Source organism: Archocentrus centrarchus, chromosome 16 (assembly GCF_007364275.1).
Source record: "Archocentrus centrarchus isolate MPI-CPG fArcCen1 chromosome 16, fArcCen1, whole genome shotgun sequence".
In the NCBI taxonomy this organism is placed as follows: Eukaryota; Metazoa; Chordata; class Actinopteri; order Cichliformes; family Cichlidae; genus Archocentrus; species Archocentrus centrarchus.
The window spans coordinates 21,979,734-22,002,917 of record NC_044361.1 but is presented as its reverse complement, the minus strand read 5'-3'; the positions used below and the strand labels follow the sequence as shown (position 1 = coordinate 22,002,917).

At 40.2% G+C, this 23,184-nt stretch overlaps 2 protein-coding genes across 2 annotated transcripts in view; both read right to left on the bottom strand.

Annotated features, from left to right (window-relative positions):
• Positions 1 to 14,866, bottom strand: part of osbpl3b (oxysterol binding protein-like 3b) — a 40,694-nt gene extending 25,828 nt beyond the window's left edge. Inside the window, exon 1 of the mRNA XM_030749580.1 lies at positions 14,666 to 14,866. The gene's annotated coding sequence lies outside the window, so the exon portion shown is untranslated. The remainder of the gene's footprint in view (positions 1 to 14,665) is intronic.
• Positions 14,867 to 16,459: 1,593 nt separating this feature from the next.
• spmip4 (sperm microtubule inner protein 4) lies at positions 16,460 to 20,996 on the bottom strand. The gene is made up of 9 exons (XM_030750903.1): positions 20,895 to 20,996; positions 19,332 to 19,467; positions 19,164 to 19,235; positions 19,037 to 19,066; positions 18,756 to 18,946; positions 18,597 to 18,685; positions 18,343 to 18,517; positions 17,450 to 17,538; positions 16,460 to 17,373 (listed from the first exon to the last, which is right to left on the bottom strand). The coding sequence occupies exons 1-9, from the start codon at positions 20,938 to 20,940 to the stop codon at positions 16,462 to 16,464; spliced, it is 1,740 nt and encodes a 579-aa protein (XP_030606763.1). The 5' UTR covers positions 20,941 to 20,996; the 3' UTR covers positions 16,460 to 16,461.
• Between the last annotated feature and the right edge of the window lie 2,188 nt (positions 20,997 to 23,184).

Here is a 23,184-nt window from a genome sequence, read left to right as displayed (position 1 = left end):
TGGCAAAGTAGATATGCAGCCAACAAATCTGCAGCAACTGCGTGATGCTGTCAACCCAGGACTAGCATGTCGTATCCAATGAAGGTGAATGTAAATAACATTGATCATTTTGCTACAGTGCACTGATGTGCAGAGAAACCATGATTTTCTAGTTTTATGTGGACATGTACCTACCAACTAAGCCATTAAACTTCTCAAATTCCCCTTGAGTATTATGGTACTGTGGGAACAAATGGACTGGTACTTACATAGAGCCTTTTTACTCAATCACTCAAAGTCCTTTTTACTACAAGCCGCATTCACCCATACACACACACCTTCAAACACAGCTTTGCTCTCTCCTTTAAGCACTTTCTAACTGTTATGCACACACTCACACTCTTATGGATGCATCAGGATTGACCTGGGATTCAGTATCTTGTCCAAGGACACTCAGACATGGGGACTAACCATCCAGATGGTGGACTAACCACTCTGCTGCCAACAGGTCCGATTCATAGAACTCCAATCCAGAAATCAAAACCCCAAAGCAATGCCCTAGTACAAGATACCCCAGGACACCTCCAGCATTCATGTACCTATAACTTGATGGGTTGAATCTGTTTTGGAGGCACAAACAGAGATCGCCACAGACAGGTAGTTTTATTTTATTCGATAAAACTAATGGCTTCTCATTCATCTTGAACTGAATCTAAACTGATCCCTTGTGTTAACTTATTGAAAGAAAGACAACATTGATTTAGAACTGGTTTATGGGTAAACATCACTCTAAGCTTCTCTCTTGTCTGTTTAGCTCTCCAACAATGCGCCTAAAGGTGATAAACAGCCTCTGCAAACACAACACGTCTAACACAATGTTGTATTACCCACTTTATCTCTGCAGCTTTCTTTCCGACAGCTTATCCCTGAACCTCAAGGCTCTTTGGAAACAATGCGAAATTTATTTACCTTTCTTCTAATTTTATCCCTGTAACGAAGCCAAAAATCAAAATTTGTTTTCCGTTATTGCCTTTTACGTATTTTCCTTAGAAAGATAAACTTGTAAACAGCATCTGATCTGTAATGAAACACAGATTCTTCTCCTTCTTTTCTTAGCATAGTCAGTGAATATATTTCTTATAGCAGATAAAGGAAGCACACTGGGCTCTCATTTGTTGCATCTGAAAGCTACCACCTTAATAATAGTAATCATATTACATATGTGCATTGCCCCACTTGGATGATGCCACTTAGCCTTTATTTTTTTATTGAAACACAGATGAACAATGAGATAAAATCAGAAACTGATATGAATGGAACACAAGTAATTCTTACAACTATGTTTTTTCTTTGTTTTGGATGATGTAATGTATCTAAGATTAAAAAAAATTGCCTTCGAAAATTCACCGATGTGGTATAATATTTAAATCAATAGCAGGCTGATCCAGGATGCTTACTCTCATTTCTAGTATTTATGCTGAGCTAAAATAACCTGTTGCTGGCTTTCATTTCATAGCTAGAAATAGTAATAATAATGTAATTATATAAATGATACTGATAGCGATATTGCTAAGACGTCACATCAATTTCATACAAAGATTTCATACCAGTGCCATTGTTGATTCTTCATATGGGTCAAATTTTTTATAGATCTCTTTATTGATTCATGACCAATTTTCTCCGGCCTGCACAGCTTAACAAAAACAATGCACACTCTGAACATAGTATATAAAAAGAGTAAAAGAGGGCTTGCATGTGACTTGTGCACAGAAGTTCCACTTCTATGAGCCTGACGTCACTGTTATGCAAAGTGCAACTTTCAGGACAAACATATCATTACTGATAAAAGAAAGTGACAAGCTTGAAAGGACAGGATTCAAAAGGATTAGAGAATCTGGTTCTGATTCACAACTGGAACCTGTTCTCGATTCCCATCACAATGCACATCATCTACCACTGAAGTGAAGTTACATATCCTAAAATATCTACTATTAACTTAAAAATTTGAGGCACTTACAATATTAAAGCATTCTTTTAACTGACAATGATTTTTCAAATAGATAAGAGCACTGGTACAATTATTTACTTCACTGAATAAATCTCACTTATCTTTATTCTCCAGTCTGGGGTTTATCGCAATATTCATGAAATGATAACACTGCCATAGAGCTGTGCTTTGATTAGGAACAACATGAGTGAAAAAGGAAAGTAATTCAAATCTGAAAGAATATATATCTGAGACTGTGATGTTGAAAACTGTTCTTAGAGTTGTGAGTTAAGGTTCTTCAATAGGCTGCAATCAAAGCAGAAGAGCAGCTCCTGTCTCAGTCTTAGTGTTCCTGTTCAAGTTGAAAGTTATTTAGTGAGAACATGGACAATTGCACAAAAAATAGAGGAGAGTCTTAAAGTTTCTCTCATTCACTCTGCTGGTGTATTGCCCAATGCTACAGGCATTAAGGCTACTGCTGTGATTCAGTTCTGTTTACAGGATTTAAAATTTTTGCACCTCGTTTTGCGTAGGCTATCTATCTTTAGAAAAGTAAAAGTTGATGTCACTGGTGCTTAAACTCTGATGTGAAAGGGACCAGACCCACACAGAGATTCCTTCCTTTACAGCTTTGACCTTCTTATTCCCTGTCCTAATTCTAAAATCTTCTTCAAAAATTCTAATTCTGACATCTCACTGCTCTGATCTTCTTACTTACTGCTGCTTTGCCAAAGTAATTAAAAATTCTTAATTACTTTTACATCTTACTCTGTGACGTCAGTGGCCACAGATGACATCACAGCATAAGAGCCTGCTGCTTGTTAGGTCTGATGTAATTAGCCATTTCAGATCCAAATATGTCTTCAGTTCAAAATGATCAAGACTTTTTCAAGTCAAACAAAGTGAGCAGTCAAACATAACATTCAGGCATTAATGAAAAAAAGGTTTTCTGAATGGTGAGTACTGCATTGTTCTATCTTTAGTTGAAAACTAAGGTTTTGAAGGGACAGTGAAGGTTGAGTGATATTGAGTGATATTATGATCTGCCACCCAGTGGCTAGCTACAGAGATGTCATTATGCTAATATAAAGACAGCAGTAGTGACTATGCCTTTTAAAAGCTTTAGGGTGAAGACCGCTTACAATGATAGCACATGTTGAGTGACAACAAGGGTAAACTGGCTGTAGTGTACATTTTGAGTATTTAAACTCCTAGTATAAAGGTGTGATACACAGGAATAGCGCTAAAGGCTGCAGATGTCTAGAATGAGAACTCATGACTATTCAAATAAGAGACACAGCACTGCAGCTTTTTAAAACATAGATGTACGCTTGAGCCAGCCTCAGATCACTATGGACAATACAGTAGGTCATCACTATCTGAACTGTATCATGATGATGATGCCTAGCAACAGGGCAACATGTTGCTTGGCAATGGAGAGAAGACCCCCAAAATAAGACCAGCCCTCATTCAAATGACCTCAAACTTACTTGGTCCTCATCTCTGCTGCTCTTTTGGCCAGGTCTTTTAACATCTATCTATCTATCTATCTATCTATCTATCTATCTATCTATCTATCTATCTATCTATCTATCTATCTATCTATCTATCTATCTATCTATCTATCTATCTATCTATCTATCTATCTATCTATCTATCTATCTATCTATCTATCTATCTATCTTATATGATATTTTGATATTTGTGTAGAAACACCTAAATAAAGTTAAAATTGGTTACACAGGCCACCTTTTCTGGCTCATTATTCCAGCTGTAAAACAGCCTTTTATCTATCTATCTATCTATCTATCTATCTATCTATCTATCTATCTATCTATCTATCTATCTATCTATCTATCTATCTATCTATCTATCTATCTATCTATCTATCTATCTATCGGTAAGGGCTGCAACTATCAATTATTTGAGTAATTGAGTATTCTATGGATTATTCCATCGATTAATCGAGTAAGAACCAAAGAAATACTTTTTTTATATTGGCAGTTCATCTGCATATTTTAACTTCCGTATTGCAGTTTTTCACTGTGTGAAACAAACAGCGGTGGATGGAGCGGCTTCACTTGCTGATCAGGTGGTTAATGAAGGATGAAGAATGGTGGTTATGGGGGGGGGGGAAAAGGTTCTGTTTTGGACGCTAGAAAAATGTTTCCTTTTGCTCTGAGCTCATCGTCTTTATAATGGCACCACCTCTTTGCACTTGCGTAGACAGACTGCACATAAAACAGCTGCCATCAGTTTTTTGTTGAAAAACTGGGGATGCGTGAGTGTAATGTTGTAATGCTTTGTATTCACAAGCATTCTCCTATATACATTTCTACTGCAGGTCTATTTTTAGTCACTAATCAGGAATTAAAGTATAAAAAATATTTTGATGGAGCCTGTCGGTACTGAACAGGGGTCCTTCCGATACCAAATGATCACGAGTGCTAATGGCGGCACCAGCTAGCAAACTCTGGTGATAGCGATCCAGTCTGGTAGCTACAGCTGAAGTAACGAAAAAAAAAAAAAAACTAAAATTTTCAGCACAGTGAGCACAACACACACACATTCGGTAGAGAGCAGTGGAGGTGTGGAAAAAACATGTCAGCAATGATCCACTCAGTGTGCAAGGGAATCCGTCACAGCGATGGAGAACTTTATAGAATCAGAGGGTTTTTTTTTTAACTCCTGATGCACACTCCAGTCCAGTAGGTGGCGGTAATATAATATATATATTGTCACGTAATGAGGGAAGACACGGGAGATCATAGTCAGGGAGAGCTCTCCTTTTATTCAGCCACCACAAGAGTAAAAACATGAACTCCCCCTCTCTTGTTCCCTGGTACCCCCAGTGGTCATGCCACCAAACTACCGTAACTCTACAATAGAAATTAATATCACATCTCCCCCTTTTAAAGTTGACCATAGCAAGATCCCTAACCTCAGCAAGTTAGTTCACCATCTTAAAGGGTCGATTTCTCTAATGTTCAATTTGTTACTCTTTAACTTCCTTTTTAGCTGTCACTGTAACAACACCTGAATGTTTCTTTCAAACATAACACCCCTGAATGTTTCCAGAACAACAGCTTTTCACACAACATAACTTTTCCTTACTTTTTTTTTTTAGTCTTATTAAACCATATGTAGAACGATGCAGGACATCACAGGGGTAGAGTGCCCTCAGCCCCGATAGGGATTATTATGCCTGTTTTGAACTTATTAGTCTCTGAATCTAAGAGGCAGTTTTATTTCACGGCCCCTGGAAGTTGTTCTCACAGGAGTAGATGGTGGAAATGGAGACATTGAGGAAGGGCCTGCTGCTGGCTGTTCCATCAGTGGTTCAGATGGAGCAGCCACATCCATAGCCGGGGACCTGCAGTCCTGCTGTGGCACTGTGGGCTCAGCGCTGTGTTGCTCTGCAGGAGTTTCAGTCCCAGAAACCGCCTGAAGGTGACGCCTGTTGTGACGCCTGTTGTGACGGGCCATGCTCCCGTTGGCCATCTGCACAAGGTAGGATCTCGGCTTCTTAGATCTGCTGATGACCTTGGCAGGTTTTGTCCACCCTTTTTCTCCATCAAGCTTCACTCTAACGTTTTGACCAGGGTGAAGTTCAGGGAGTGCGCGTGCCAAATGTCTGCGGTTGTAGAAGAATCAGTAAGAATCTTTTGCCATGGCATCCTTTAAGCAGACTTGATCTGGGTTGACTGGGTTTGCCATTAGTCTCTTTCCCAGGACAGGGACAGTAGCACAGATCTGTCGGCCCGTCATGAGTTACGCTGGACTGGCACCTGTTGCCGCCATTGGTTTGGAGCGATAATTCATAAGGGCTAAGCAGGGGTCAGGCTGGTTGAGGATGTACTTGGCAGTCTGAACGGTCCTTTCTGCAGCTCCATTAGATTGTGGGTCATGGGGGCTGGAGGTTATGTGAGCGAACCCATACTTCTGTTTGAACTCTTGGAACTCTGCTGATGTAAACTGTGTCCCATTGTCACTGACAAGTTCAAGTGGGATGCCCCATCTCACGAACATGTGTTTGAGCTTGTTGATGACCTGATTGCTGGTGGTGATAATAAGCACAACAAGAAGTGTCTTACCCTCTAACACAAACAGGTCAGCCCCAATTCTCTGCCATGGACCATCAGTCAGGGAAGTTGTCACCAGTGGTTCTCATCTCTATGTAGGTCTATGCTCTCTGCAAAAATCACACGACTTCACTTTATTTATAATCTGTGCTCCAATCTTCGGCCACCACACCGTCAACTTAGCTCGCTCCCGACACTTTGTGAGGCCCTGGTGGCCTTTGTGCAGTTGGTCCAGGACACCAGGTCGGAGCACTGTTGGAACCACAATATGATCATGATAAAGGACCAGCCCATCTGACTCTGATAGGTGACTTCTAGCTGCATGGTATCTGTGCAGTGGTGAGCCCTCCGCCATATTGTGAGGCCACCCCTTTCTGACTAACATGATTACTTTATGAAGCTCAGCATCCTTTTGTGTGGTCCAGCAGATTGGGTGACTTGATTGGTTTGCTGGCCACCATGGTGTTGACATATGCCTTTACTTGTGTTTCAGTTTCCGACACGTGACTGTCTTAAAATGGATGTCTGGAGAGTGTGTCAGCGACTACGAGCTGCTTACTGCGAACGTGTTCTGCAGTGACATGCGGGAGAATCTCTGCCGCCATACCTGCCACTCCGCAGCCTGCGTAGAATCAAATGGCTCTGGAGATCCAAACTTTGCCATTGTGCTCTCAAAGTAGGCGTAAAGTCCTTAATTCTGACACCATATCATGTTATGAGGGAAGACATGGGAGATCATAGTCAGGGAGAGCTCTCCTTTTATTCAGCCACCACACCCAGTAAAAACATGAACTACCTCCTCTCTTGTTCCCTGGTGCCCCCAGTGGTCATGCCACCAGACTACTGTAACTCTGGATATACAATAGAAACTAATATCACGACACACACACACACACCCTATCTTTAGGTGAACGGTTTTCAAGAACACACTTGATTCCTCAATTTATCAGTAAGATGAAAGACTGATGTTTATCAGGTGCAGTTTAAGAGCACTACAGACATTTACAGATGTTTTATTTCTTAATATATTATCCCAGGCCATCAGCACAGAGGCTTCATCCCAATATGAAATCTGTTATTCATTCTAGCATCTCTTGACCATCAGGGTAATATTTGCCAGCCCACATCTCCCTTTGTGTGAGCCATACCTTTTTTTGAAAGAGATGCACAGATGGTCACGCCTGCTCCTGATCTGCTTTAAGATGTCATGCTGAAAGGTTGCCAAGGCCAGAGGGAGCTTCTCAAAAAAGAAAAAAAGGACCACAGTGCTAAGCTTAAAGTGCCTCTCCACTATCTCCAATCTTACATTTTCAGGAGTATGAAACAGAAGTGTGACTCTGTCACTACTCATCACTGTAAGAGAAAAGCTTTGTAGAGTAATTTTCACACTAGAGACAGCCTCCTTTTTCATTCATGTCTAAAACTGCCTGACACATCACAGGCTCTGCATCACACTCTCAAAACCACTACACTGCATCCTGTTAATCAACTACAACCTCGGTGCACCACCTACGCTCCAACACCCACGTTCTCCCCCATTCTCTTTTTCCTCTTGTCAGCTCTGAGGGTGACAGAGGTCCCTTCCTTTGTTGTAGTCACAGTGTATGGAAGCCAGACAGCCTCATAACTCAACAAGAGCTCATTAGGATGCAAAAGAGTTGCAGCTTGGTTCAACAGCCGCTGATAAGAGAGTGGAAAAAACATAGATGGGCTGGATTTCTGGGAACAGAGAGCTCTTAATCATGTATCACGCAGCAACTTGCATGGCAGGTGATGCAGCTGTTGCTTTCCCAATTAAAGATAACAGTGGTTATGACTCAATCACTGCTAATTGGGACACACTAGTAGCTCAATATTCCTTCTCATCTTAACTCAGAGGTTAGCACACTGATGCTCTCTCATTAGAATATATGGGCCAAAAAAGGAGGTCTAATCAGAAGAAATAGCAAAAAGCAAAATGAGCATCTGCACTGCCACAAGCCACCTCTTAGGCCTTGGAGTGAGGATATATTTAGACATGGCATCGTCTTCCGTTACCTTCCATTTATGGACAGACAGAGATTAAGTGTCTGACTGAGAGGAGTTACCACATATTGAGAGATTTACTTCATGCACGAACTCAGTGAGCTACATCTGGAAAGCACTAGGCTGTAGCACGGATGAGCTTGCAGCATGAATCCCTCCCTGATTTAGTAGAATATAAACTGTCACAACACCAGAGGATGACTCAAACTGTGGCATCCCCAACGTGACAAACACAACACAAAGCAGCACTGAGGTTTTTTTTTTTCTCTGACAAGCTTGTGCGTTTGTGGTTATTCTGTGCTTTGGAAGAAGCCAGTTGCAGTGTGAGTTGTTAAAGTTGTGGAGAGATCAAATCTCACCGTCAAATCTTTGAAAATGGTCTACTTCCGCCATCTTCTTTTGACCTGATTTAGTACCCAAATAAAAATGATCCCATATGAAGTTAACAAGTGACACTTATTTTATTTCTAGCTTGATATTACACACTGACTCACCTAAAAAGTTCACTTGACTAAAAAAAAAAAAGTCAACAGACTGCCAGTTTCAGTACTTAATTAATTCCACAGCAATGATATTTTGAAATATGTCCCATCACACCAACAAGATTTCGAGTCACTCAAGTAGCACGGTGAGGTACTACTTAGCCACTACCTAAACAAATCAAACAATGGCCTCTCATCCAAAGAGGCCAGTGCTTATGCAGATGAGTCTTGAGAACCAAGACTCCTAAAGTTCATGGAATGACATAATATTTATGGAGTGCTATGTTATTAATTTAAAATTGACACAGCCCTTGGCTTTTTAACTAGTGGGGCTGAAGCATCAAAGCATCAATGGTTTAAATAGAATGGTCTGAAAAAAGAAAATATACAGTAAGCGGCAGATCTCTTGGTGGAAATGCCTTATAGATTTCCGAGGAGAATGGACAGACTGCTTTGAGCTGATGGGAATGAAACAGGTACTCAAATAACCACTCATTACAACCAAGGTATGCAGAATTCAATTCAATTCAATTTTATTTATATAGCGCCAAATCACAACAAACTGTCGCCTCAAGGCGCTTTGTATTGTGGGTAAAGACCCTACAATAATACAGAGAAAACCCAACAGTCAAAACGACCCCCTATGAGCAGCACTTGGCGACAGTGGAAAGGAAAAACTCCCTTTTAACAGGAAGAAACCTCCAGCAGAACCAGGCTCAGGGAGGGGCAGTCATCTGCCGCGACCGGTTGGGCTGAGGGGAGAGAAAGACATGCTGTGGAAGAGAGCCAGAGATTAATATCAATTAATGATTAAATGCAGAGTGGAGTATAAACAAAGTAAATAAGGTGAATGAGAAACAGTGCATTATGTGAACCCCCCCAGCAGACTAGGCCTATAGCAGCATAACTAAGGGATGGTTCAGGGTCACCTGATCCAGCCCTAACTATAAGCTTTATCATAAAGGAAAGTTTTAAGCCTAATCTTAAAAATAGAGAGGGTGTCTGTCTCCCGAATCCAAGCTGGAAGCTGGTTCCACAGAAGAGGCGCCTGAAAGCTGAAGGCTCTGCCTCCCATTCTACTCTTAAGTATCCTAGGAACCACAAGTAAGCCAGCAGTCTGAGAGCGAAGTGCTCTGTTGGGGTGATATGGTACTATGAGGTCTTTGAGATAAGATGGTGCCTGATTATTCAAGACCTTGTATGTGAGGAGAAGAATTTTAAATTCTATTCTAGATTTAACAGGGAGCCAATGAAGAGAAGCCAATATGGGAGAAATATGCTCTCTCTTTCTAGTCCCTGTCAGTACTCTAGCTGCAGCATTTTGGATCAGCTGAAGGCTTTTCAGGGAGCTTTTAGGACAGCCTGATAATAATGAATTACAATAGTCCACCCTAGAAGTAATAAATGCATGAATTAGCTTTTCAGTATCACTCTGAGAAAGGATGTTTCTAATTTTAGAAATATTGCGCAAATGCAAAAAAGCGGTCCTACATATTTGTTTAATATGTGCATTGAAGGACATATCCTGGTCAAAAATGACTCCAAGATTTCTCACAGTGTTACTGGAGACCAAAGTAATGCCATCCAGAGTAAGTATCTGGTTAGACACCATGTTTCTAAGATTTGTGGGGCCGAGAACAAGAATTTCAGTTTTATCTGAATTTAGAAGCAGGAAATTAGAGGTCATCCAGGCCTTAATATCTTTAAGACATTCCTGCAGTTTAACTAATTGATGTGTGTCATCTGGCTTCATTGATAGGTAAAGCTGAGTATCATCTGCATAACAATGAAAATTGATGCAGTGCTTTCTAATAATACTGCCTAAGGGAAGAATGTATAATGTAAATAAAACTGCTCCTAGCACAGAACCCTGTGGAACTCCATAATTAACCTTAGTGTGTGAAGAAGACTCCCCATTTACATGAACAAATTGGAGTCTATGAGATAAATATGATTCAAACCACTGCAGTGCAGTACCTTTAATACCTATAGCAAGCTCTAATCTCTGTAATAAAATGTTATGGTCAACAGTATCAAAAGCTGCACTGAGGTCTAACAGGACAAGAACAGAGATGAGTCCACTGTCAGAGGCTGTAAGAAGATCATTTGTAACCTTCACTAATGCTGTTTCTGTACTGTGATGAATTCTGAAACCTGAAACCTGACTGAAACTCTTCAAATAAACCGTTCCTCTGCAGATGATCAGTTAGCTGTTTTACAACTACTCTTTCAAGAATCTTTGAGAGAAAAGGAGAAAATGCAGAAGAGCATCTCTGAATGCACAACATGCCGAACCTTAAAGCAGATGGGCTACAGCAGCAGAAGACCATAGTGGGTACCACTCCTGTCAGCTAAGAACAGAAAACTGAGGCTACAGTTCACACAGCCTCACCAAAATTGGACAACAGAAGACTGGAAAAACATTGCCTAGTCTGTTAAGTCTGGAATTCTGCTGTGACATTCAGATGGTAGGGTCAGAATTTGTAAGCAACATGTAAGCATGGCTCCAGCCTGCCTTGTATCAACAGTTCAGGCTGCTGGTGGTGTAATGGTGTGGGGGATATTTTCTTGGCAGAATTTGGGCCCCTCAATACCAACTGAGCATCATTTAAAGTCCACCTGAGTATTCTTGCTGACTATGTCCATCCTTTTATGACCACAACCTGCTCATCTTCAGTTGGCTGCTTCCAGCCAGATAACGCTTCATGTCACAAAGCTCAAATGATCTCAAACTGGTTTTTTGAACATGACAGTGAGTTCACTGTACTCAAACGGCCTCCAGAGTCACCAGATCTCAATGAGTTGGGATGTGGTAGAACAGGAGATTTGCATCATGGATGTGCAGCAGAGAAATCTACAGTGACTGTGTAATGCTATCATGTCAATATGGACCAAAATCTCTGAGGAATGTTTCCAGCACCTTGCTGAAGTTCTGCCACAAAGAATTAATGAAGCTCTGAAGGCAAATTGGGGCCCAACCCAGTACTAGCAAGGTGTACCTAATGAAGTGGTGAATAACTATAAACATCAGACTTATTTCATAGAATGCTTCATTATATAGGTATTTATTGATATAATAATCCTTTATCATAAATAAATTGCACAAACAAACTGCAAGCCCTGATTTACAAATATTTGCCTAAATGGAAAAAACTGTCAGAGATAACTTGTACACTGAACAGCCTACATTAGAAGTAACTGTTTTATTACATAAAAATTATTACCCTAGTATATAAAAGCTGTTGTTGAGTCCATAGCAGTTGGCGCTTCCAACTGCTATGCTATGCCGGTAGAACTGCAACCACGTACAACAGAGCAATAATTCTTTTTGCATATAAAACCAGAGGATTTACACTCACATATCATGCATTCAATTTGTCCCAGAGCGCTATATCCTTCCTCTAAAGGGTTCGCAGGAATCACGTAAAAAGCGCTAACAACAAAACGTACTCCATGCGCTTTATCGTGTGCATTAGCATGTACAGCTATGGCATTTCTGTATTTAGCATAATATGTAGATATAAAAAAGGGTTTTTAATTGCTTTGTGCGTTAGTGCACTTTTTAGCTACTTTGTAGTTACTATGGATTTCCTTCATACATATTATTATAATTAGGGTTCTGAAGATTCTATTGATGTATAGTTGAAATATTCCACAAGATGGTACTACAGTATGTATAACTGTAAAGATATGGTCTGGCGGCCTTGTTCTATTATAGGTCTTAAGGGGTAGATATAGAAACAGTCTTATATACTACAGAATGACCACTAATATATAGAGGAGTTTGGTAAAAACATGTTATTTTGTTCCTCATGGATTGTGCTATTGTTTCTTATCAAAAAGTATCTGCTAGTGCCGCCCTCGTTAAAATTTCATGCAGATATCTGGCAGTCTGTGAGGGAGTTATGAAACCAGCTTTTGAGCTTCCTTCACTCTCTCTGATGCCTGGAGGAGGCTGAAGACAAGAGTAGCAAGCTGTTATTAAAAACTATATTACTAATTTGGACAACAAGTAGATGGACAAAATTGCATAACAGCAAGAGTGATGACCTCATCCATCCATCCATCCATCCATCCATCCATCCTCTAATCCAATTAAGGGTTGCAGGGTGTGGAGGATCCTATCCAAGCTGTCAAAGGGCAAGAGGCGGGGTGAACACTGGACAGGTCACCAGCCTGTTGCAGGGTTTTATAATTTTCACAAAACAAAACAAAACAAAAAAAAACTACTGATGTCCAAAGTCATAGTTTCTCTAGTGCTATTTCTCAACCATATCTATATTTTTAAGTATAAAACCACATGAATTATTTATGTAGGCCTACAGCCCCTGCTGAAATAGCACAAACACCTGCTGCATAGTCATAACAACCGCTTTGTTGGTACTCTTTCTTGCATTGTTCACCTTTTGGTTAGCTGATATTCCAAAGAAGTAATTTTGTTTCTTTGTAACATACACCCTAGAGCCACTACTACTGCATACAGGTCACTGTATGACCCACTGTGTGAAAGTGATAGCTCTATATATCCACTACTGTCTCAGTGGTGTTAATTATTGCAAGGAAATAATTGATAAATATCAGTGTGTTGGGTCTTACTGTCTGTGCTGTGCAATATTCTGCAATATGACATTATACACAGCAGGTGACCTAGAAAACTGCAAAACCATCCCATGCAATGTAAAGACTCAGCACCAAAATAAATGAATTCTGTAGAATCTAAAGGATTATAGGTCTATTAAAGCATTCAGTAAAAAATAATGTGAACTTGTGAAATGAATGAAATACATTTGTTTAGAAAATATTGCTTAATCGCAGGAATGGGTGCCGTTTTTAACTCGGTTATGTGAACATGTTTTGCTCAGACAAAGCATTTTTTTTTTAATTTCCTGCAGTTGCTGTTACATTCCACAAATTCTATTGATTCTTCTCTCTCGCAGTCCTCTTGTGTTTGACTGCAATCACTGACTTGGGTGTGCTAGGAGCAGAAAAACCTCAGGGAGCTGCAGGAAAGACAAATTGGCCACCAAACAAGCCACAGTCCCCAGTGAGCACAGCTGCTCTGACAGGGGGGGTGGGGAGTAGTTTATATACTGAAACTTACAAGTCCCTCTAGAATTGAGCGTTACAACAATCGTCTCCAGTGTTTTTTTTTTTAAAAATTAATGTTCCACTGCATAACCTTGACTTTGTCCTTAACTGTGTACAAATCTGTGGCAGCGTGCACACTCTCCACCGTCTTTACTCCACCTCACGACGCACATTTATACTGAAATCCTGAGCGGCCCATACTGAACCCCCTCCCCACACATGTTTGAACACACAGTTCAGGCAACACCTGAAAAGCCTCCTCTGTTGCGCTGTTGACACAACACTCGAGAAAACTGAGGGGACGCTGTGTGGATGTCTGATAAAAGAGCTTTGAGTCAGATTTCTTTTCACTGTCAAGTTGTGGCACAAGTCACTATTACTCAGCTGCATTTATGAATCCTGATAAGTACCATAAATATACGATTACATTTGAAACAAAGAAAAATCCACCATAATCCTGTTTGCTTTGACCACTATCTGGTAAGCATGAGATGCTGAGCTCCAGCCATGATTGAATCTGAAAATGGATATCACACACACCTACATCCACTCAGCATGAGAGATACACGCAGTCATAAAAGCACATTATTCTTAGTGCTGGCTTATGACTTGTAGCCTGTAAGACTGATGAGCTCTACTGTATAGGTTATATAGAAACAATAGACCATCTTCTATAACTTGTAGAGCACTCTATTGGTGATCTATTGGTGTTTATTCTCTCATGTCACAGATTATGTTAATGCCTTCAGAAAATATCAGCTGCTTGTTAAACTCTACAGGACATAAACTCAAGGTCGATTGCCCTTACAGTAAATGCTGCTGACTGGTGGTTTGTTTAACTTTGAAGGTTTCAAGTGATCAGTCCGATGAACTGTTTCAGAGAACATGACAGCTGAAAATTTACATGCACATGATTTAAAGATCAAAGCTTCAGTTTCTAGAGGGGTTGAGACTTGTCAATGCAAAAGAGAGACCAAAGAATGTTTCTTGAAAAAGAGAGAGAGAGAGAAAAAAAGACTCACCTCGAGTTACAGATGGACACGATCGGTGAACCGATATTTATCTACAGGAAAGACCACAGACAGTGATGTTCAATTTATAACCCAAACCGAACAGCCTGTCTACTCTACTATGACAAGTACACACATGCACCATCCAGGCGCGCTGAAAAGCATCAGTTCCTCCACCGCTGTAGGGAGGAGGGAGATGAGGCGCGACTGACCGGGGCCAACTCCAATTAAAGTGCAAAGCAAAGCCCGGCGTCAACTTGAAGGGGCGGCGTTTGTATCATTGACACTTTTCCGTGACGCACTGACGTATAGAGGAGGTCCCCAAATGCAAGGACAAACAGTGTAGAAAGGATCTTCACATTTTACGTGCAAGTCTGTTAATTAATGCTTTATAATGGATTTTTTATTTTTATTTTAATGTCTAACTATTTGCGATAGTAAATATCACACAAATGTCTGAATAACTGTTATTAGAACCGATAAATGAAGTTTTAAAAAGACAAAAAGTAAGGATATTCCGCCACCTACTGGACACATTGCTGCCTTACACCTGTTCAGTTAAACTCGTGCGTCAGTCTGCAGAGATTAGTATGCAAACATGAAACAACTGAGTGAGTAAGCAGGGTTTTTAATTTTATTTATTTACTTTTTTTGTATATACATTTAAGTCCTTGCATGTGATTTAAGTGCAGGTTTATTGCATATTCACGGTAGCAGACAGAAACGAAATAACTCAACAAAAGGAACGTTATCTTGGTTTTCCTGCGTTGACAAACTGATACTCTCTTACTAGGCAGCAAAACTGTGCCAGTTTGTTTTGCTGTGTGAGCCATTATTCTTCTTCAGTGAAAGTCTGAATGAGAGGCTGTTGTATCGCCAAAGGCTGCAGGCTGCTTGCAACTCAAGGACATACTTTCATTAAAAAAAACAAAAAAAAAAAAACAAAAAAAAAAAAAAACTTTCACACGAGTCACACTGACTGCAACAGAGTTTGTGCAAAAGAGCATTTTTTTCCTTTCACAGTCTGGAAGGTTACTGCCGCACCTATAATACAGAGAGTTGGATTCCATAACACAGGCAGCACAGTGCTCTGTGCTGCCTGTGTTACATTTGCTGGAAAAATCAGCCTCATATTTTTTTCTCTCTCTCTGCAAAATTGGAAAGGTTACAGGGAAGACTAAAGTATTCATCTGTGCAGTATTATGAATCTGGTACAGCTGAATTGCTTCTGTGTGCACTGTGCAGGCTGACTGAACTCACTGAAGTGAGCTTTGAAGGCTGTTGCTTTTATTTTACTCCATATAATCAGCTGCAGCTTATAAGAGACCAGTATTGTAAAATAAATCCTGAGCTCTAATGCATATTGCAAATGGAAAGTGGGGAACTAAAGAGCAAATTAACAATGTTTCCAACGTGCACTAAATACGTAATTGCACTCACAGTAATATATTTATTTGAATTAGCTTGAGTCTGAAAGAAATAATGAATTGCATACGTTTACACTTACAGAGAAACAATAATTGTGGTTTATGGTTAGTCCATGGAAGTCCATTTTTAGTTGTGCCAAGCAGTCTTTAATGCAGATGTTATATAACAATAACCTATATTGAAGCCTGTAATAAATTGCCGTATAGGTGTTAAAATGCCTCTGAAAAACTGTACATTGCATTTTCAGTTATGAAATTTTACACATAATTAATTTTAAATTCATTCAGTCATTTAACACTTTACTGCCGAGTTACTTTGGGGATTTGAATTAATGGAGCTGTTATTGCTTTCCTGACATTTTAAAATTCATATTCATAAGGTCATCCGTGGATGTAGTGGCAGTTAATCCCAAAGAAGTCGTGCTTTCTCCCACTGACTATGTTGTCCTGAAGGTTCACAGTAGCATGAGTGATGGAGTTGTTGAAGTTGCGATGGGCCTCTGACTTGCTGAATGAATTTTGAAGGTCCAGGAAGGTGAGAGCTGCACCTTCTTTAACCCCAGTCCAAAGTCTGTCCACTGGGCCACTGCCTGACGGGATAGGAGGCCGTGGCGTGATGCAGGGATTAGAGGTGCCACGAGGCTGCTCTCTGCCCTCTGCCCCCGGTAACCACTTGGTATGTGATTCATTGCTTGTCTGGTCTTTGTCTTCAAATAGCCAGCTACTACAGCTGGGTATATTTCTTCCAACTTTAAAAAGCTGTTTGCTACTTGGCACGTCCTTTACACTCAGGCTTTTCTCTCCATTGGCTTCTATTTCTCCCTGGGAATGTGGGCAGTTGGAAGGGTCCCAGGGTCGCTCTGTGTTTGTGATCTGGGCAGCGTGAGGCTCTTGGCTGCTCTGTGATGAGGATCCTCGCATGACACTGTCATCAAACTGGACTTTGTGGTTTTCTCTCTTTCTGCCCTTATGCACAGAGTATTTGCACTGAGTTTGCTGCTTGCGTAAGACCTCCTGGGACTGCTCAGTGTGCTCTGCCTTTGTGGAATTAGTGCTGCACTCTGATTGAGTATGACCCATTTGGTTCAGAACTGGTGCCTCATTACGCGTAGCTGTGATCTCTTGTGGTTGGTTGATAGCAGACGAAGCAGTGCTTTGGTTTAGAGCTGGAGATGTGTTTTGGAGTTCAGCAGCTGTAGGACTGCAGCTGCTCCTCCTGACATTGCTCCCCAGTCTTTTTCTATATCCTTGCCTTGGTTTAGAGGGAATAAACACAGGATGTGACCTTTCTTGCTGTAGGGAAAATAATTAGGCTTATTAGTGTTCTGGATTGTTAATGTTACTGTTAAATAAGTGCAATAGATTTTACCAGTAGTGAAGTGTGTGAATGAATCCCAGTGAAGTTAGTCATTTTTTCCTTGAAATCGTCTGTCCTTAAAGGATTTGCTGGCCCCAGTCCTTAAAGGAATATCACTTATTAATGAATAAATTACCTTCAGAGTCAGAAAGTACACCATCTTTTACTTTTAAGGTCTTACATATAAGGATATAATGTAAAAACAAAAAAAAAATTACCAAGTTCTAAAATTATGTTTAACTGATTATAAACTATGACATAGTACACTGTGTGATTATTTATTTAACAAAATTAGGCCAAAATGCAGAATCAGTGTGTGAAAAACAAAGTACACCCTTGCTGCTTCCATAGGAATTGAGAGAAAATGGCAGTCAGGTGCTGCTAATCATATGCACTTGATTAATTGATCATCAGCAAGAAAAGAATCAAAGTGTTGCAATGACCCAGTCAAAGTCCAGACCTCAACCCGATTGAAATGCTGTGGTGGGACCTTAAGAGAGCCGCGCATAAATGAATACCTGCAACTCTCAATGAACTGAAGCAACGTTGTAAAGAAGGGTGGGCCAAAATTCCTCCACAATGATGTGAGAGGCTGGTAAAATCGTACAAAAATGATTACTTCAAGTTACTGTTACTAAAAGTGGTTTTACCAGCTATTAAATCAGGGGTGAACTTAGTTTTTCACATACTGCTTCTGCATTTTCACTTAGCTTTTATTAAATAAAAAATGACACGGTGTAATATTTCATGTGTCGTTGCTAATCTGAGGTTGTATTTCAATCATTTTAGAACCTGGTAAGAATAGGATTTTTTCATTATGTCCTTACTGGTAAATGAATCCCTATTCATTCCTACCATTTACTTTCTTTTTCACTGACTCTTTTTTGAGTGTTTTGACTTCTTACCTGTGTAGTGCATTTGGTAGGAAGTGACCCAAAGGGACTTCTCCAGGTTTTTCAGGATGTTGCTTGTCCGCTCTGATAGGGTCAAATCCCAGTCTCGAAGCTTCGGGTTGGGCAGCACCATCTTTGGAGGAGTGGGGTAGAAAACTTGGCTCTCTCCTTTTGCTGGTTTTGCATGCTGGTGAAAGGTGTGAGGCACTTTATGCTTTGGTTAACTTCAATGAAAACTGTGAAGTCATTAATATTTTATCACTCACATCGAAGAAGCCATGTTCTCCTGTCCACATAAGAGCCTTCTTCCTGGTTTTCAGTGGTGTTTCTAAGATCTCATGTCTATATGGACCACCTAGGCATGGAAAAAGAGGCATCTCAAAGACCTAACTATTCTACCACTCCCTTTAATCACAATATCCTACCTTTAGTTTTTCTTAGCAGAGTGATATCAGGTGCACTATTTGGGATGCTGAGGTTAAGGAAAGATTGAGAAGCAGCTCTGACTCCTGTATCTGGGTCATCTGGTGAGCGGAAGGATGGGAACATTGCAAAATGAGAGATGTGCGATGAATAGGGATGCTCTTTGGGAATGGCAGCCTTTATCATTTTCTCCCTATGAAAGACATAAAGACAAGAAGGGTATATACATATACAGAATGATGTACAAAACAAATCAGTTTATCATTACAGAAAAAGTACTCACGCTATGTTTATGTCAGTTGGTTTTGGCATGCTGGGAAGAGAAACAAATTACCATTTCAATTATTATGCAGATGCAAGAACAGGAAGTTTGTGATTATAATATTTATATAAAATCAGTAGCTACCCACACTTGGTCATTAAGTTGAACATTACTTTTCTTTCTGCCAACACTGTTATAACAATGTTGATTGCTGATACTCCTGTGAAGGTGATATAATTATATAATTACGCTACATTTGATGTATTACATTATAAATTCTGAAACTGTCTCTCAATGAAGCCTGCATCACACTCACGCAGGTATGGTTCCTCCATAACTGCAGGGATAATGTCTATTTAAATCAGCTCTGAATCCGTTGGTGAGCGAAGACTCCATGTGGCTGCTGAAGACCTGACTCATTATCAGTGAATGTGAATACAGTAAATACAGCCCTGAGGAAAAAAAAAGAAGAATGAAAAGAGAAAAAATATAGTATAGAAGGACAAAAATACAATCTGCTATACGCTCCCAGAATCCAACAGTGTTGTTGTTTTGTCTATTGGAAATTTGTGGCCATTTGTCTGACAAATGAAAAATGGTACACAAGATCTTGGTTCACAAAATGAATGGTATGATTACACAAGTTTAGCTTGAGCTACAGCGCTTAACAAATTTATTAGACCACCTGTCATAAAAACAAGAAAACACAAACATTTTAGAACTCTGGATTCACGTTTTTATACCCAAATGTGAGCCGGCACACTGGACTTCTCTGAGAAATCAGAAATTAAACAAGAATAACATTCAACCACTAAAACTTGTTTTTTTTGAGGGGGGTGGGGGGGTGGGGGGGGGGGGGGTTGGTTCTGGAAAGCAGGAAATAACTGTAAGGAAATAACTGTAATGTGTCACCTTAATTGAAAAAAATATATATACTCTTGCCTTTTACTATTTTTTTCTGTTTTTTGTAAAACAGTAAATTTGAAATTCATGGATAGCAGAAATAATTTATCTTTACCATTAAAATTCTAATTTTGATGAAAGAGCTTACAAATACTGGTGGATTCATTATTATAGAAACATAAAAAAAATATTCTGATAATTACCAATATTATTGATTAGGGCAGTTGGAGTATAAACCTTAAATTGGGTGGAGGATTAATAAATTTGTTTAGATGTTAGATTCAACTCATTGTCACTGTGCACACAACGAAATGATCATTCCAGATCGCTCATCCAGAGACGAGCATCTGCAGTCATGCAGCCAGAGACCGGCGCTACCGCTAGGCAATATGGTTTAAGTGCCTTTCCCAAGGGCTCAACGCAGCGCAGGGACAGGGGCTCAAACCTGCAACAGGCTGCAAGGCGAGCGCCTACCCACTGCGCCACTGCCACTCATTGTATATTGTAAATAAATCTGACAAAAGTTTAGATTAAATTGTATTTCAGCAATAAATATATATACATACAGTGAAAGTCTTGAGCCAACCCTCATTTCTGGATATTTTGCCTCCAAGGAGTCTGTCGTTTTTGTGATTTTTAAAGTGGTTTTAAGCCATAGTTCTCCAGACTTTTTGAAGCTATTCTTTGACGCTGGCTGCTTTTTCACTCATCTTCAGTCCAGTCCTTGTACCTGACCATTTTCAAAGGAATGTTTAAATTTGTATTTTTGCACCAACAAGGTGATTCTCGAAGTGTTATTAGCCAAAAATTTGGCACATCTCAGCATGGTGTGCAGTATGTCCTTAAAAAATGCGATCAAACTGGACAAATGGAAGACAACGGAAAACGTGGCACACCCAAAAAACTACCTGCAGCAGATTAACAGTATCTGAAAGTTATATCCATTAGAAATAGGAAAAAAAAATGCAGCACACACCTGACCCAGGACCTGAGAGATTCATCTGACCCATCAATGGATCCATTTACTGTCCTAAAATGGTCTCAGTGGAAGGGTGACTGTCATGAAGCCCTTCTTAAGAAAGGGAAGCAGGGAGAATAGGCTGGTGAACTCGGCTGAAAATTAGTGGCAACAGGTCTTATACAGTGAGTATCTCCACACACTTGAAAAACATGGTAGAGGCTCCGTCATGGAACAAAAGATAGGCAACATCCAAAGAAGAGCTGGGGAATGTCCTTCAAGGAAACTGGAGAACTACTCCTGAAGACTATTTAAAGAAATTACAAGAAACCTTGCCTAAGAGACTTCAGGCTGTGTTGAAGAATAAAGGTGGTCGTAGTAAATACCGAATGTCAAGCTCCTCAGAATTGTAAAACTCTCTTTTTTGCCTTATATACTGCATTTTTCTGTATGATTTCATGTTTCAATAAATCGTTGCACCTATTTCCCATTTTCCTAGAAAAATATAAAGAGATGAGGGGTGCCCCAAGTCTTTTGCAGCATATTTTATATATATACATATATCCAGTGACTCCTCTTCTATAGTATTATTGCTGTTTAATCATAAATTAATATGAATTATTAAAAATCACAATAATATTCACTTGCCTGGACAGCGGTACAAAGGAAGTCCAGAGAAATTTCTCGTTTCCTTCTGTAGCAAACACACAGAGACAGTTGTCTTGTTCCAGATTAAAGCTGAAATGTTGGAGCCTTTGTTGACTGAACAGGACTCCTCTGTGCTTTTGACCACAGAGGTGGGTTTGAATTCCTGGGACAGGCAGAGTGACAGGGTTACATACAATAGGATCAGAGTGAGTGACACCCAATCCAGCTCTTAGCACACACTGTGCATAGCAGAGATGTTGCTTAAAAAGCAGCTGTAAGACTAACTAAACACTGACCACCACAATATTAATTATTTTTTCCCCAGCTTTATTGTTCAGGAATCAAGACATGACTGATATTTTATAATTTACTAATACTTGTTACAATCACTGCTAAGAATGCCCATCATCCAGTCATCAAGTGTGGATCTAATAATATTACACATTCACAGCTTGGTGAACTGAAATACAACGAGGCCTGGGGTGCAAAGGAAATCAAGCTGGCTCTGACTAACACACACTGACACCAGATACAAGCTGTGCGATTGGTGTTTGGTTACAGGAGTCGTATTTCATTGTGTCCATTCCTGTGCTTCATAAAGAGTGAAATAGATCCAGATTATCTGCCTTGGTGAATGCCACAAAACATGTTCTGTTCTTAGATTTAGTGGATAGTGAAATCTGTTCTTATGTGGTGGGCGCTCATGCTAGATTGCTTTATTGGGTGCATTTGAGTGGCGCTGATTAGTGGATTTGCTCCTGGTGTGCATTTACAGGTGCTGGTCATAAAATTATAATATCATGAAAAAGGTTAGCAGGGTGTGTCTGATCTGGCACAGTCTTGTCTTTGCCACGAAGGATGAGTGCCCTGTTTTGAAATCCAAGTCTCAGTTCAGGCAATGGCATGTAAGGGTCTCAAGGTAAATGTGCTGCTGCTCCAGTGTAATAATGCTCTAGTATTTCCCACTGTGAGGAGCCTGATTATGACTCAAGGGAAATGGGCAGTTATGATGATTTTAGACCTTTCATCTCTGAGGGCTGGGTGTCCATGTGTGACAGCCACGTAAAGGTGCCAGTTAAGATCTTACAAGACACAGTTTCAAAGCATTCTTTTATTTTGTAATCTGTGTTGCCATTTGCATCAGTCTGACACAGGAGGCACTTTTTGGAAAAGATGGATGGGTATGCAGGTATTGCCTGTCCCTCTCCATAAACAATTTCTTTGTTCAAAGCTGGTGCCAGGGATGACATGCATGGGAATTCACACTGCACTGCCTATTAAAGGAGTATCTGTAATCCTTGGCAATGATCTGGCTGGAAATCGGGTTTGATGAGCAAACGGCTACCAGAGGTACTTTGATGTCACGTCCCTCAGTGCAGCTTGGTGATAATACAGAGGAGCACTTGGAGGTTGTTCCAGCATGTGCGGTGACACGTGCTTGTAGCCATGTGAAGGGGGCCATGCCAACTATTGTGCCAGAGCTAAGTCAGAGAGTGGGTTCAGAGGTGAAATCTGTTCGAGTTCCCTCTGTCTGTTCCATGTGAGTAGTTCACTGGAGAGCAACATCCTGACTCAACTCTGGCTGGGTTATTTGACCTTGCTCAACCTACGAATGAATGGGAAGGTGTTGATCAGGGATATTTTTTTCAGGGGAAGCTGC

What these genes read in the sequence shown, in the direction of transcription:
- spmip4 (XM_030750903.1), bottom strand. Translation starts at nt 20,940, where the DNA reads ATGGATCCATTGATGGGTCAGATGAATCTCTCAGGTCCTGGGTCAG. An exon ending in TCTCTCAGGTCCTGGGTCAG is followed by an intron (nt 19,468 to 20,894) that starts GTGTGTGCTGCA and finishes TTTTTTCCTCAG; the next exon opens with GGCTGTATTTACTGTATTCA. An exon ending in CCAACTGACATAAACATAGC is followed by an intron (nt 18,947 to 19,036) that starts GTGAGTACTTTT and finishes TGTCTTTCATAG; the next exon opens with GGAGAAAATGATAAAGGCTG.